The sequence below is a fragment of the Nyctereutes procyonoides genome, unplaced genomic scaffold (assembly GCF_905146905.1).
Source record: "Nyctereutes procyonoides isolate TBG_1078 unplaced genomic scaffold, NYPRO_anot_genome, whole genome shotgun sequence".
Classification (NCBI taxonomy): domain Eukaryota; kingdom Metazoa; phylum Chordata; class Mammalia; order Carnivora; family Canidae; genus Nyctereutes; species Nyctereutes procyonoides.
Window position 1 is genome coordinate 5,787,638 of NW_026575135.1, and position 15,132 is coordinate 5,802,769.

General features: G+C 61.4%; 1 protein-coding gene across 3 annotated transcripts in view; it reads left to right on the top strand.

Annotated features, from left to right (window-relative positions):
• Nucleotides 1–14,199, top strand: part of AKNA (AT-hook transcription factor) — a 51,586-nt gene extending 37,387 nt beyond the window's left edge. For all 3 annotated transcript variants that reach the window (XM_055302558.1, XM_055302560.1, XM_055302557.1), the window contains exons 14-22: nt 391–626; nt 1,846–2,008; nt 4,839–5,015; nt 5,558–5,673; nt 6,303–6,452; nt 7,619–7,714; nt 8,719–8,835; nt 9,076–9,268; nt 12,976–14,199. In XM_055302558.1, coding sequence (XP_055158533.1) covers nt 391–626; nt 1,846–2,008; nt 4,839–5,015; nt 5,558–5,673; nt 6,303–6,452; nt 7,619–7,714; nt 8,719–8,835; nt 9,076–9,268; nt 12,976–13,240 — 1,513 coding nt within the window. In that variant the 3' untranslated portion in view covers nt 13,241–14,199. The remainder of the gene's footprint in view (nt 1–390; nt 627–1,845; nt 2,009–4,838; nt 5,016–5,557; nt 5,674–6,302; nt 6,453–7,618; nt 7,715–8,718; nt 8,836–9,075; nt 9,269–12,975) is intronic.
• Nucleotides 14,200–15,132: the final 933 nt, after the last annotated feature.

Here is a 15,132-nt window from a genome sequence, read left to right on the forward strand (position 1 = left end):
CCTGGGAAGAGACGAGGCTGGAACCCCAAGGCAAGGACTGAGGCGGGGACTCAGGTGAAGGATGGAGTGACAGCCTCCAAAGCTGGTGCAGCCCCCCCACCCCGGGAGGCCTGCCTGAAACCCCAGGGCTGCATGGGAAGGAAGGGTTAGAAATTCTGTATATTTTCTAAAAAGGAGCTTGAGCTTTATAACCTGTGGGCAGGCAGGTGTACAGCTCTGCACTTTACCCAGAAATGCATGTATAGTGTGGGTGCAGCCTCAGAAACACTGTACTGCCGGGGGTGCCCGGTCCCAAGGGTCAGGAGCTCATTGGCTTAGCAGGTGGAGGGGTTCAGAGGCCAGGGCCTGTCTGTGCGATCTCGACACGTCTCTCCCTCCACGGCCCCTCAGCACTGCAGGAACACTGGCCCAGCCTTTCACTTCATCTGAGCCTCAGGACGCAGCCTCCTCCCACCCCCAGGACGCAGCCTCCCCGCCCCAGACCAGGGATCCTCCAGTCCCCAGAAGAGCCGCGGAGCCCAGCACACCCAGGAGCCGAGCCCAGAGGCGCCCCTCGGGCCGGGACAGCCCTCTGCAGCAGAGGGCACCCAGCTTCCGCCTGGAACGGGCGCTGGTGGCCGAGATGGGTGAGTGGATGCATCCGGGTTGGCCAGAACCTGGGAGCAGCCCGGATGGCCCGGATTGGAAAATCAAACCAACAACAGCAACAAAAAACACTTGCGTTACCCTTTAGGATACACTAATACCCTACAGGTTCATAGCAGGAAAATTTGAAACTACAGGGAAAAGAGGAAAAAAAAATATGCTGAAAACCATCACTGCTGCGTTTTGGTGTCGAGCCCGCGGGCTGTCTTCTGTGCCAATGTGTGCGTGTTTATTTAGATACACTTGAAACAGAAATAGGATCAAACAGAAATGCGAGTGTTTCATGACCTCCTTTTTGCACTAAACATTGTGCCACAAACACTTCCGTGTCTATGAAGCCTGTGATTTCAGTTTTTTACCTTTTTTTTTTTTAGGTTTTAGTTTTTTTTTTAATTTTTTACCTTTTTAAAAAAATGCATGTATGCTTTCTAGTGAAATAACACACACACACACACACACACACACAGGAAAGAACATAAATTGATGAATTTTCACAAAATGAACACAGACCAGCACACTCCGCCTGACCGGAACCCCAGCCCCTCCCAGAGGTGACCACTGCTCTGACTTCTGCACCGCAGATTCACTGTGCCCCTTTCAAGGCTCATCATGGAAAACTTTTAAAATTAAACTTTAATTAGATGTTCCAGCAATCACGGATTCCCGTGTAGTTGTGAGGGATAATCCAGGGAGATCCCATGTGCCCTTCACCTGGTTTCCCCCACTGATAACATCTTGCAAAAACCGTGGTGCAGAGTTTAACCAGGATCCCCCAAGTTGCACGCTCTCCCCAGCAGCATGCAGGCAGGTGTGACTGTATTTTAGTGGGAGGTGGGGGCCGTGGAGCCGGTCCCGGAACAGCCTGGTGATGCCTGGCAGGGTCTGGGCTGGTCCACGCGAAGGAGCGATGAGCTCTGTACTGGGGAATGTTCCCAAATACTCACATCTGGTGCTGAAGTGGTGGACGGACGGGGGGACGTCTAGGTAGAAACAGCTCTGCAGGCCCAGCTTTGCACCCCAAGCTCCCAGCAGAAACCACATCTCCTGGTTCTTTCTGAGGTCAGTGGGCCAGTGACCTCACTGGAAACTTCCATTATGACCTCAGCTGGCACTCTGTCCGTACCCTTCTGCCCGCAGAAATTCGTGCTTCGAGGGTCCTCTCTGGGTAAACTCACCTTGGTCTCCTTCTGCCTCCCGTAGAGGTCCCCGGCTCCGAGTTCGAGGGGCGGAAGCGGATTTCCAAGCGTCTCCCCTGCAGCACGACAATCAGCCCCCCGCCCGCCCTGGACCCTGCCGCCGCCCCTCTGCCCCATGGAGCAGCAGAGAGCACCCACACCTTCCTCCTCACCAGGACAGGGCGAGAGTAAGTCGGACCAGCACAGGGATGGCACAGTGATGCCCGAGGGAGGTGGAATGCTCAGCAATCACATCCGGGGGTGGCTGTGCAGCGGGGGGGGGCCCGACGGACCCAGCTGTCCTGCCGCCCAGCACAGGGCCCCTCCGTGGGACCACACTGATGTGGACACACTGTAGAGGACACTTCTTGGCCGGTGGGAAGTGACCTAGAGGTTCACCTTCCTGGTGCTGAGACCTCGCTCCCTGTATTTCTCCTCCAAGGCGGGTTTCCACTTGCCAGGCCTGTATTTTCAGTGGGTGGTGCTGTTACTGCATGAACCGAGGACGGCCTGGTCTTCAGTTCTCTTCTTTTTAATCCAAGCACAATTGTTCTACTACGAAAGTTGCTCCTTGTGTGAGTGAACAGCAATGGGAGAATAGGTTGGCCAGCCCTCTTACCTCTCCTTTGAGTTGCTTTTGGCCAATAATCAATCACATGCCTCTGCTGGACCGGGGTGTCCGTCCCAGGTACACGGGAAAGACTGCTCCGCAGGACTCCCTCCGAGGCCCTGGGCCTGTGCCCTCCTGGGCCTGACTTGTCACCTATGTGCAAAGGCGGGTGCAGGGCTGGCATTCGGCTCGCAGGCCTGAGTTTAGTACGTGCACTCCTGCGGTGTCCTGTGGCACCGGCAGAGGAATTCCAGGCTTACGTGTCAATGATACGCTAGGCCCTGGGAATACAGCAGTGGAGTAGCCAGTCCTTGGCCTAGGAGGCTCATCATCTTGTAGGATGAACAAAGAAACACCTGGTCACCCTCCCCAGTGTAAGTGCAGAGGCTCCAAGGACCGTGGGAATGCCCACAAGGGACATCTGGCCCGCTCAGAGGCTTCAGGGAGGGCTTCTCGGAGGAAGTGGCATCTCAGCTGAGAACAGAAGGAAGAGAGACAGAGGAGTGTTCCTGGGCAGGGCAAACAGCATGTGCAAAGGCCTACGGGTGGGAGAGCACCCATCACCTCTGCAGAGCCAACCATTCGTTTTAGCTGGGTCCCCGAGTGTGAGTGCAGCGGTGAGTGCTGAGCAGCGGGGAGGTAGGCAGGGGGACCTGGGGTAGGTCTCCCAGGGATTCGAACACTGGCGGTGAACACCATGGTGAGAGATTTGGATGGTGGCTCAGCCCAGAGAAATGAGGTCACTGAATATTCGCAAATGCATAGATGCTGCCGAGGAGGGTGAGGGGGATTTTAAAAGGGAGTGGCAAGGTTGGGTTCACATTTTAGGATTTCCCTGGTCCCCAGCAGGGTGAGATGGAGGCAAGGCGGGGAGACGGCCACCAAGGCCCTTCCCCCAGGACAGACATGCGGGGCCAGGCAGACGGACGGAGGAGGGTGCATTTGAGAAGAGCCGTTGAGGCATTGGGCCCATAGGACTTGGCATTGGTTAACTTCCGGGGGCGTTCAGGGAGGGAGGAGGGTCTTGAGTGACTCAGACCTCTGGCTGGCCAACCAGTGGATGCTGCTGACACAGAGCTGGGGACCTGGGGGGGGGGGAGTTTGCAGGGCAGATGAACTTGAGGTGCCAGCTGGCTCCCGGCACCAAAGAATTAGAAAGACTGAGATCCCGATAGAAACACCCAGAAAGTGAGTGTTCTGGGTCCCTCGCCCAGGACAGGAAGGCGGCGCGGCCTCCAGGCCTGCACGCAGGAGTTAACTGGCCGCGGGAGCTCTGGCTGTCCCGCAGGCACCCTGCCGTTTGCCTTGGAAACGCCAACAAACGTCTCCCTGGGGACTGGCCGCCCTGGACACACAGTGCACGGGCCAGAGCTAGAGAGGTCCCCGTCCCTGGCACTCCCTGGGAGCTGGAGGTGGCGCCAGGAGACGCTCAGCCACGAGTCCGGGGCCACCAAGCGAGAGGGGACCCCGAGGAGAGCCCCGCCCCGAAGCCAGCCCCAGGAGTAGATGGAGAAGGTGCACCAGGCCGGGCCAGGCTGAGCCCCGACTCCGGCGCTCCGCGTGTGGGGTTCGTGCGTGGGGATGTCGGGCAGGAGGGGCGGCCGTGACCCCCATCGAGACCCCAGGGATCCGGGTGCTGGCTGGACAGACGTGCAAACTGTCCTTGCTCCATAGAAGCCAGCGGCTCCGCGAGATGCCTTGCCAGTGAGAGGCTGGGCCGTGTTTGGGGGTTCCCCCTGGGGGTCCGGGCAGCCGCCGAGAGCGCTGTGCACGTCCAGCCTGCCTGCCTCCGGGGGGTGACGGGAAGCGCCGCGGCGTCCCCTTAGCCCCGCTCCCATAAGCCCTTCGTCTGCTGCCGCTTGGGGCCTGGAGTCCAGTGCAGGACCATTTCTGAGCATCTGTGGTCTAAGGGTCTCAGGGGTGGGGGGAGGCCCGCCCACTGCCTGGCGGGGAGACAGAGAGACAGGCATCTTCTGCCGTCTGCAGATGGACGGACGGACGGACCGGCAGGTGGGCGGGCATGAGCAGCACGGGGGATGTTCAGGGAGGGGCTGCCTGAGGGTGGGAAGGAGGCGGCCTGGGCTGGTCCTTAGCATTTCTGCAGACGGCGGAAAGGAAGAGGGGGCGCCCCGGCAGGGCACAGCTCGGAGTGTTGAGGGGCCCTTTATTGTGCATCCACCCCTCGATCCTGCCGGTGCGCCACTGGGGTTTGGGAGGGGCTGTGCACGGGTCCCTGCAGGACGGTGGACGCACGAGGAAGTTCCAGGATCGGTTGAGGGCAGATGGGACGCGGTGGCTGCTGGAGAGGGACAGGGTCGGGGCACCGGGGCAGCACTGCGCCGGCGGGGGCTGCAGCTCAGCCCGTGGTTTATCTGCTCTCCGCTTCTGCCCTCGCCCCCCGTCCCCAGCCAGGCCATCCGAGAGCTGCAAGAGGAGGTGTCTCGGCTCCGTCTGAGGCTGGAAGACAGCCTGCACCAGCCGCCCCAGGGCAGCCCGGCGTCCCCAGCGGCCGCCTTCGACCGCCCCGCCCGGCCCCGCGCCCGGCCACTGGACCCCCCAGCTGCCTGGGGCTCCCACTATGGCAGGTGGGTGACCCCAAAACACTCGCCCTTGGGCCCTGGTGCCAGCGGCAGAGGAAAACTTGGCCGCCTCTGGGTCTCTCCAGACGTGTGAACTCACACCCCTCTCCTACTCTCACATTTTTTTTTTTACTGTGCAATATTTGATGCATGAAATAGCTAACGCGTAATCTGAACTCACCACCCAAGGGAAGCGCAAACATTTCGGGACGTCTGCTCCTTGGCCATACGTCTGTGATGACTTCTCAAACCAGCTCAGTCTTGGTTTCTAAGTGTTTCTAAGGGAGGGCGCTAGGTTCAGGTTTCTGTGGACATTGTCTCCTTCATCCTTCCCGGAACCCTCCGAGGTATTTGCTGCTCTTTTCCCCTAACAGATGAGGAAACTGAGGGACAGAGAGTCTGACTCATGAGTCTTTGAGTTTGACGCTCATGCTTTCCCCGGAGGTTGGCTTCCCGGCTGATCATCTTGAAAGTCTGCGTAAAACCTCACCCACTGACATCATCATCCCTCTCTCTCTCTCTCTCTCTCTCTCTCTCCTTTTTGCTAGTAAATCCACAGAGAGATTGTCTGGTGAGCCCGGGGGTGCGCAGCAAGCTGACCCTGCAGGAAGGCGGCGAGCCAGGTCTTCCTCAGCGCCTCGGGAGATGCCCCAACTGTCCGTGAGTAAGTGGCTGCCTGCCTGGCCTGACTTCTGGAGGCCACAGTCTGGGCCTGAGCTCAGTGGTCAGGGACCCCAGAAATAGCCTTAGGAGGAACCCGGAGACGGTTCTGTGTGTCTTGTTTAGCCCGTCGTGGTGCTCTTAATATAAATGCGCTTCCAGCGATAGCCACTGTAAGTCACGCACCTGCTATGTGCAGGGATTTCTTTAAAGGCTTTGTGGGGCCCCCGTCTCCGGCGGTCGGTGCGAGGTGGGTCATGTGACCAACGTCCTGCAGACGAGGACGTGGACGGATGCCCCGAAGTGCAGGGGGATTGCCTGATAGAGAAGGGGAAGGGGGCTCCAGCCCGCCTCCCTCCTTCCTGGCGGGGTGACCTCGGCCAGGTCCTTGCCCCGCTCTGTGCCCTGAGAGGGCCAGCTGACTGCCCCCTGGGACGGCCGTGGGGGTGCACGCGCGGCAGGGGCAGCTCGGCACAGGTCAGGAGTCCGCGTGCGTCAGCTGCTGTTACTAAGGGACACACCTGGATGAAAGCCCAAGCTGTGCCTCAGAGCCTGAGCGTGGGATTTGCTCACTCCCTGACCTGTGCGACACCCCCATCCCCATTCCCTAATGCCCCTCTTTTTCCACCCCAGGTTCCGAATCTGAGCCAACCCCCCCGCAGCTGTTCCCTGAGAAGAGCCGAGCGTCTGCGGACAGTGCAGAGGCAGCTCGGGACGGAGTGAAAGGAGCGGGGTCGGGCGCCAGGCGGCCCGACAGGGTCACCTTCCGGGGCCAGTACACAGGTGGGCTGCGCGGGGGTGGGCGGGTGGGGTGGTCCGGCCCCCAGGGAGGACTCCCATCACGGAAGCCTTCCCCACCTCACCAGGTGCCATTGAAATATCGTCACCTTCTGTGACTTTTGTGACGCAGGGAGCACCGGGGAGGGGCGCCTCTATGAACCCGTTCATTGATCCCACCAACAGTTTCTGATGTGTCCCCCGCCGCCGGGGCCCACGTGTGGTTCCGGGGGAGCCCCGTTAGCTGGCCAGTCATACGGAGGGTCATGAAGCACCTGCCGTTTGCAGGGTGGACACCAGATCCCTTAGCCCTGGCCTCCCTTCAGGTCGCATTCCCCAGGGCGCCCTGTGTGTCAGGAACTAGGCTCCCAGCGCCTAGTAAGACTTCATGTGACACACAGTAGGACTTCAGAGCGCGTAACATTCAAACCAGCGTGGACACGGCGCCAACTCTCGCGAGTCTGCATAGCAGACGATAGCAAATAAGCAATTATAGCAAGTGTGTAAGTCCTAGTGAGTCGATTATAGGTGTGACTGTCACCCCTAGCACGCTGGGAAGGAGGGGCAGTTAACCCCAGATCCACGCGGCCGGAGGTGAGAGAGGCGTGTCTGCCCTGACAGCTGAGGGGTTAGAGGCGGGAACGGCGGGCCCCAAGGCGACACACACATGCCCAATAGGACTCGGGAGCCCTGCAGGCCCCGGGGAAGAGGAGAGAAGTGATCGGACCCCATTTCGAAGGTACTTGAGACGGAGGGATAGACGAGGCAGCAGGTGACAGGGCGCGGTCAAGACCCAAGCATCTGTCCAACTTCCTAAAAACCTCTAGCACTTTCCATCTGTCGGGTGCCGGGCCGCACGCCTCGTGGATGTGGCCCCCAAACCCGTCCTGGGACTGCCCCCGTTTCACAGCCGCTGGGACAACAGGGAGAAGACACGGCTGACCCCAAGGCCAAGCCGTTCCAATCCCCCCACCCCAGCGAGTGGGGGCCCGGGGGCGTAGCGGCCCTGTTAGCCGTTGCTTAGCCGAGCTTCCTGGCGAGCTTCCTGGCCTGCCTCCCGGCCTAACGGAGCTTAGGTTCGCCCACCGCCTCTGCACGACGGGGAGAGGAGACGCCTCCCCGATCTTCCCAGCCCCGAGCACGCGGAGCTGACTATCTGCTTTCCTCCCCAGGCCAGGAGTACCGTGTCCTGACCCCCACGTCTGCCCCAAGAGGCGGTGGCACGATCTCCTGTCCCCACTGCCGGCCCCCCAGGACTCAGGACTCAGGTGAGGGGCGGCGCCCGGAGAAGGGGTCAGCTGCCGTTTATCAAGCCCCTGCCGTACCAGGGCATGATGCTAAAGGTTTTATGAACGTTAATCCTCACGACCCTGTGAAATAGGTTTTGTCCGTTTGATTATGGTGCCTATTTCACGGGTGAGGAAACTGAGGCTCAGAGAGCTTAAGTAACTTACTTGCCCAAGGGCACTCAGCCTCCGTGTGGCACAGCCCGGGGTTGCACCCAAGCTGTGACGCCGAGGCGCTGGCTCTTCACCATTACGCTGCTTTGCCTTTGCTCAAGTGCCAGCGGGCCTCTCTGTTCATTCCTTCATTCACTCACACATCGAGCACCGTCCCCTACTGGGCCCCGGGCCCTGGCCCCAAGGCACCCTCAGCTAAGCAGACGGTGACAAGCGATCTGAGCCGAGCTAGGAGACACAGGGCCGGCAGGGAGCTGGAACCCCGCCAGGCGGGTGGGAAGCCTTCCAGCTGAGCCGAGGCCTGGAGGGGACACGGGCCAGCCCTGGGACCCCACCCAGGGGAGGGGTGTGCGAGGAGGGGGAGGTTGCCCGCTCTCCGCCTGTCCCCTTCGGCCTCCACGGACCCCTGGGGCCTGAGGGGCCGCTGTGGGCCACTCCCGTGGGAGAAGGGGCCCATCTCAGGGTGAAGGGCTGGGTTCCGGACGCCCGGGCTTGGGCTCAGACAGCGAGCGCACTGCCCATTTCCCACTCAGACCTTTCGGCAAATCATTCAACCTCTGGGCGCCTCGGTTTTCCGGGCTGTCAAATGGGGGAGCGACGATAGTAGCCAGCCCAGTGGCTCACTGGCTTTGATACAACAAGGCACGAAGGCTCGCCGTATGCTGACTCTCGCTGTCACGGTCCCCAGCGGAGGCAGCTGGTGTCCTCCCCGTGGCCGGAGGGAAGCTCGGTGCTGACGGAGGTCAGCTGGGGGCTCCAGGCCCAGTGACCCAGACATGATCCTCGCCTGACATCTCTCCCTCCTCTCCTAGGTGGTACCGTCACCAGGGACCCACGGGGACCGTCTCCCACTGACACCGTGCGATGTCCCCTGTGTGGTCGAGGCGGGTCCTCCCCGGAGACGGATGGCCCAGACTCAGCCCCCTGTGGTAGGGACAGACGCCCACTGTCTCCTCCCAGACAGACCGCCAGCTGTCCTTGATGGGGGCTCGGGGCCCCGGGGTGGAGGTGCCTAGCTGGGGTGGCGGCTCTCCCAGTCTGGGACCGAGCACACCGGGCGGGCACAGGATGTGCTTCCCAAAGCGACGCGCTCCCCGGGGTGGCCAGCCCTGTTCTCTGCTACATCCTGCCAACCTCAGCCTGTCCCCTCTGCTGTCCCTCCCTCACAGGGCCAGAAAGGGCTGCCGCAAGGAGAAACGCACGCAGAGCCTGCAGCCCGAGCCAGCGGAGCAAGCGCACGGGGTCCCCGGCCCGGCCACCCCCCGGACTGTGGTATCTGGCTGCGGCGCCCGCAGCGCCAGCCCCTCCTGCCTTCGCCTACGTCTCCTCGGTTCCCATCATGCCTTATCCGTCAGCCACTGTGTAAGAACCTTCCTCTCCCACCTTCCTCGCCTACCTGACCCGCTTCATGATTCCCGATCAGACCCGAGCCGGGCAGCTGAGACCCCGGGCGCCACGGCCTCCCGCGTTTCCCCTGCGGGTACAGTGTGCAGAACACCGAGTGCTCCCTGCCTGCCACGGAGTGCGCTTGGCCCTGGCCGGGGGTGGGGGGTGGGGGGGCAGCCGTGAAGCAGCCCGGCAGAGGGCCCTGCCCTCTAGGAGCTCCCGGGGACGTGCAGGGGACTCTTCCCATTCCCTGTGGGTCTTCCCAGCCAGCAAGTAATTGCACACTCAGTGTTTTCCAATAGGCTTGACTGTTTAGCACAGGTTTAGAGGTATAGGGAAGTGGGGCAGGGAGCACAGACGCCCCCCCTGCATCCCCCGCACCCCGCCCCATGCCCTCATTCCTCCCATCTCACCTGCATGCGGCACATTTGCACCCTTAGTGAGCCGATGGGAATACGTTATCCCTACTAACGCCCACCGTGTGCTCGGGTTTCTTCAGTCTCTACCTACGCTGCTTTTTCTGTTCTGCGATCCCATCCAGGATGCCACACCGATGCCCCTTAGTTCACTGTCACGGGCCCTTGGGGACCTCTCTTGGCTGCGACCTTTTCTCAGACTTTTCCTTGTTTTTGAGGCCCTTGAGCTCTGGGGAGCGTACCGGTCAGGCATAGGGCAGGATGAGCACTCCGCGTTTTACGGGGATTTGGCTAGAACACCTGCCAGGAGAGAAGAGGCGCGGCGCTTGAGGCAGAAGTGGTTCGTTCGGGCTTTAGAATCGGAGCTGCAGTGGGATCCCGTCTGCCACTCCCTGCTTGCTGGGGCCTCGGTCGAGCTACTCCCTCTCTGAATCTCACTTTCCCCATCCGTTAAATGGGGTGACAGTCTCGACCACGTACGGTTGTGCGAGGGTCAAACGAGGCGCGTGGCCAGACGCACAGATGTGTGGGGAATTGTGTAGTGCGGTGCCCGCAGGGGCTCGTTGCCCAACGAAAGGGCAGCGCTGTCATCCCTGCAAAGAGCGCTACCGCGGCGCAGTACTGTCATTGGGAAGAAGAAAAACGAGTCAAGGTGGCTTCCACAGGACAGGCTCGTGCAGCAGGGGAAACACAGCACCCTGTCTGCTCGTGCCAACTATCACCGGCAAGTAGTGTGCCTCAGTTTCCCTCAGTGGAAGATGAGTCAGTCGGGAGTCTTCTTTGTCAGAAGCCCGTGTCTGTGGGCAGCAAGAGGCCGGTGTCGCTGTGGGGGCTGGCGCTTGGTGGGAGCAGGGGCGCCCGGGGCCACGCGGCCCCCGGCCCCTGTAAGGACTGTGGCGCGCAGTGGTTTCTCGCTGCCCTCGGCTGAGTCTGGGAGCATTCAGCTCCCGTCAGCTAGGAGAGGCCTGCATGCTCGGGCCTCCGGCGGAGCGCCCATGCTCCCACTCGCTGGGCGGGAAAGCTTTTGCCTGGAATTCGGTGGCCCCGGGATAAAGCCCCAAGTGCCCACAGTTAGGCCTGGGTCCCTCTGCTGCTGAGGCTCTTCCGTATCCCTCCAGGCTCAGACCTGTGGACAGACCTAACCGGGTTGTGTCCCCACGCCTGGCCCCAGGGAAGGGGAAAGGGCCTGAGCTATAGTGCCCGACAGACCTGGCCAGTGGGGGAGCCACAGGACTGCGGACAGGGGCCACTTTGGTCCTCAGTGCCTCAGTTGTTTCCCCTGTGAAATGGGTTGTGGTAAGGACCAAGTGAGCTAATGCACGGAAAGCCCTCAATACACAGAAGTTGGCCAGGAACCGTAGTCCCGGAGATGCTGCTGGAAGGCGGGCGTGATGATGCTGTTTCTCCCACCGTCACCTGCAGGACTGAGCGTGCTCCGTGACGGGTGGAAAGCTTGTGGGCCTGTGCTGACACCTGCTGGCCACCTGCCTTCTAGCCCCGGGACCAAAGGCTTTGTAGCTAGAAAGGTTTTCTGCTTCTGTTTTGGTAGAGACGGGGCGGGGGGGGGGGGGGGGGGGCGGGCATTGTCGCTTCTGCCTGAGGGGGACTTTTGGACGACCTTGAGGCCAGGCTGGGCAGCAAATTACTGCAAGGGAGGGCTGTGTGGAAACCCAGCAGTTAGAGCAGAGTGTCCCCGAAGGAGGGAGCTGCAGCCAAGAAGCCTATTCATTGGGTCCAGATGACAGGTACTGGCCTCTGCCGGGGGTGAGTCCACGGCGCCCCTTCCAGCCTCTGACTCTGAGCTGACGTTTACGGACGCACTGAGAGTGGCCGGGCGGCGCACAGAGCTTCTTAACTGAATTTTCCTATTGGGTCTATGTATCCTGGGAGGTGGCCCTCGGTGGCTCTGAGGCGGGGGAACAGAGTCCTTGAAGGGTCAAGCCCCGGGGCCAGCGTCCCGCAGCTGGCTAGGATTCGGGGCAGGCCGCCTGCGTCACTTGGCCCCGCTGCGCCTCGCGTGCCAATGCGTGCAAGACGCAGGACGGTACCCACCCAACAAACAAGCTGCTCAGAGCCCAGCACGCGGTCCCCAGGGGGCCCTGTCCGCTCCGGGCCACGCGCTGCGTCTGGCTGGTTGAGGAGCCGCTGGACCGTTTTCCAAAGTGGTTGCACCACTGTGTGTTCCCGCCGGCAGTGCCTGGGCCTTCTCGTTTCTCCAGCTCCTCGCCAACATCCGTCCTTTTGCCTGCAGCCACCCGGTGTCGGCAGGGGACAGGGGGCTGGACGTGGCCTCTCCTGTGGTTTTGATTTGCATTCCCCCGGTGGCTGATGTTGTTGAGCATCTTTACAGGTGCTTGTCGTCCATTTGTGTCTCTTCTTTGGAGATAGAATCCCCCCCTTCCCCACCCCCCCATACAACAGTGTGGGTTGGAAGAAGCGGAGCATCAGGGGTAAGACCAGAGTTTAAGTTTGCCAAGGAAGACGCCAATGACGGGCTTCTGACCGAGTCCTCGTCAACTTAATCCTGGTTCATTTTGGCAAAACCCTTTATCTCCTTCCCTCGGCCACTCACTCCATCCCACAACACGGAGGCCGCAACCCTCTTCCCGCCCGTTGCTGGTTTGGTGGCTCTGGCCACGAACCGTAGGCACTCCTTGGAGAAATCTGTGCTTCAGCTCCTGGCTCGCATGCCGTTTTCTCCAGTACTTTAAATGATACCCCACATTCCTGTAGGGCCGGGCCAGGCCGGGAAGGACACCTTGCCACCTGCTGCCCCAGAGGAGTGAAAGCAGACCCTCCCACTCCTCCAGAACCCTAATTACCATCATGTTTCTCCACCGCTCCCCACTTGGCAAATGGACCATCTGTTACCTCTCTGATGGAAGGGGTTTGCTGCAGAGCCCAGGGGTGATCGTGGTCTCCCTGAGATCCAGCTCTCGAATGAGAAGCCCCGGGAAGGCAGCGGGTCACCAAGTAACCCCAGGGCACACGGGCTGGCCCGTACTCTAGGATGGATAAATCTTTATTAAGTGAACAGGTAGATGGAGCTGACCGTCTCTGAGCACCTGCTCTGGGCCAGGCACTCCCGTTTTACCATCCTTCGTCCTTCCAACACATCCCTCGAAGCAGCTATTTACTATTCCCATTTTCGAGGTGAAGACACTGAGGCTCTGAGACTCGGGGCCAGTGGCCCAGGTGGGGCTTGGAACGGGGCTGACGCCAAACCTGGTGTCCGTGGTCAACCAACGCAGCTGCCTCTCTCCTCAGGTACTACGCGCCCCCGGGACCTACCTCAGCTTCCTCGGCCCAGCCGGCCCCCGCCGAGTGGCCCCCCCCAGCCCCGCCCCGCCTGCCCAGGGCGCCCCGACACTCCATCCAGCTGAACCTGGAGGACCTAGAGGAGCTCAACAAGGCCCTGAACCAAGCCGTCCAGGCTGCGGAGAACATCCGCTCCACCACCAAGCAGATGAGCCGCTCCCTGTCCGCCGACCTGCGCCAGGCCCGAAGCCTGCGGGGCTCCTGCCTCTTCTGACCTCACTGGAGACTCAGCAACACAGGGTGGCCGGGTGGGCAGGCGGCCTGCTGCTGTGCCCCGGGCCGGGAGGCTGGAGCCACTCCCGAAGGCCCCACAGACCCCTCCTGAGAGTCTCCTTCTAGCCCAAGCCCTGCCCGCTCCGTGTTCTCAGCGTGGACGGGGCGGGGGGGTGGGCCTGGTCATCGAGAGGAGCAACTTCCCAGGGGACCAGCCCCTGCAGGAAGTGCTGGACCGAGCCCGCCTTCTGCCCAGATGGCCTCTGGATGGGGAGGGGGGGTCTCCTGGTCCTGCACTGTCCACCTCTGGCTAATAATATGTATTTTATATACAGATGGACAGATTTTTTTTTTTAAACTGAGTTTTCCTGGTCTTAGATCCAAGCCAGAAGGCCAAATAAGAAGGGACAGGGCCAGGGTCTGTGGTGCAAACCTGCCTCCTGCGACTAGCCACTCCGGAGTAGGCATCTCTGGGAAGGGACGTGGCTGTGCACTTTCCTCCTAGTGACTGGTGGTCAGTAGGGCCCTTCGACGCCATTGAAACGTCCAGATGTCGCGTCCCCAGGATGACGTGCACCCCGCTTCTCCGCGGCTGGAGAGGCCTTTCCCGTGGACCTGCTGGGGAGGGAGCCCCCCCGGGGAGGGCCCAGGAAGCTTGTCCCCCATGGTCCCTCTCTGTACCTCATCCCGGCACCCTCGGCTCTGTCCCTGGGATCCCCGTGGCATCGGGCTAGCGGCCAGTGACCTGCCAGGCCCCGCTCTGCAGCCGGGAGGCCACCCCACCTCCGGCTCCCCAACTTGAAGCAGCACGTACCTCAGCTTCTCTGGAATGTGTATGCATCGGTGATATTTGTATATTTGAGGCATTTAAAAATCTATTTTCGTTATGAGGGCAAATGAAGAAGAATGAATATTGATCTTTTAAAAAAAGAGAAAAGAAAAAAAAAATTCCCAAAGCTGCCCACATCTGTGGTGTGTGTTGTCGTCGTCGACTTGTGGTTTCTTGACTCAAGATTGTGGGGCGGAAGATTCGAGGAGGAGGACCCTGACCCTTCCCCCGGGGGCACGTCTCACTCCGAAGTCTCTCTTGTCACCTCTCTGGCGTTCCTAACCTCTGAGCCTTTCTCCCCGACGCCTGCTGTGCCTTCCCTCCTGGGGTCTCTCGTCCGCCTCCCCCGCTCACTCCTGCGCCCCCCCGCCCAGCGCCCACCAGGACACGCTCCCATTGCACTTGTCAGCAGGTCATCATCTGGAGTTGAAAGTGGCAATCAGCCGAGAAGGGATCTCTTGTAGGCTCTGAGCGTCCGAGGCCAGCCCGTGCTGGGTGCCAGCAGGCTGCTGCGGGGCGATACGGACGGGAATGGGGAGCCCAGGCGGGGCGCAGGGGTGGGGGCCCAGGACGGCGTCCCCAGCCCCTGCCCCGGGCACAGCGTGGCTCCAGCTGTGAGCAAGGGGACGCGGGATCCTGGGCCTGGGCAGCCTGGCTCTCGGGAGGGCCACAGGACTGGGCGTCAGGTGCCCGGGCTCCGATCGGTCACCCTGGCTGCCTGAGCCCCAGGGCCCCCGCCTGCCCGCCCCCCCAGGTGGTGGTGCTCCCCGCCCAGGATGGCCCCCTCGACGCCATCGGGTCTGTGAGGAAGCCCGCCCTCCTTGCTGGACTCTCGATTTGGGGGGCTCGGTTCTCTTTGCCGCACGAAGTGGGCCTGCCTCCAACAAGGCCCCCCCTCGAGGGCTCCGAATGCATTTGCAGGACGGCGGGCTTCTAGGGGCCGATGTCACCCCAGTTTCCTTGTGGGCACCAGACGGGCCCCCCGAGGATGCGTCACAGAGCCCCTCCGGCTCGGCCCCCGGGCCTCTGCGCCTCCCCGTCCCGCCCCTGCCCGGCCACCCTCC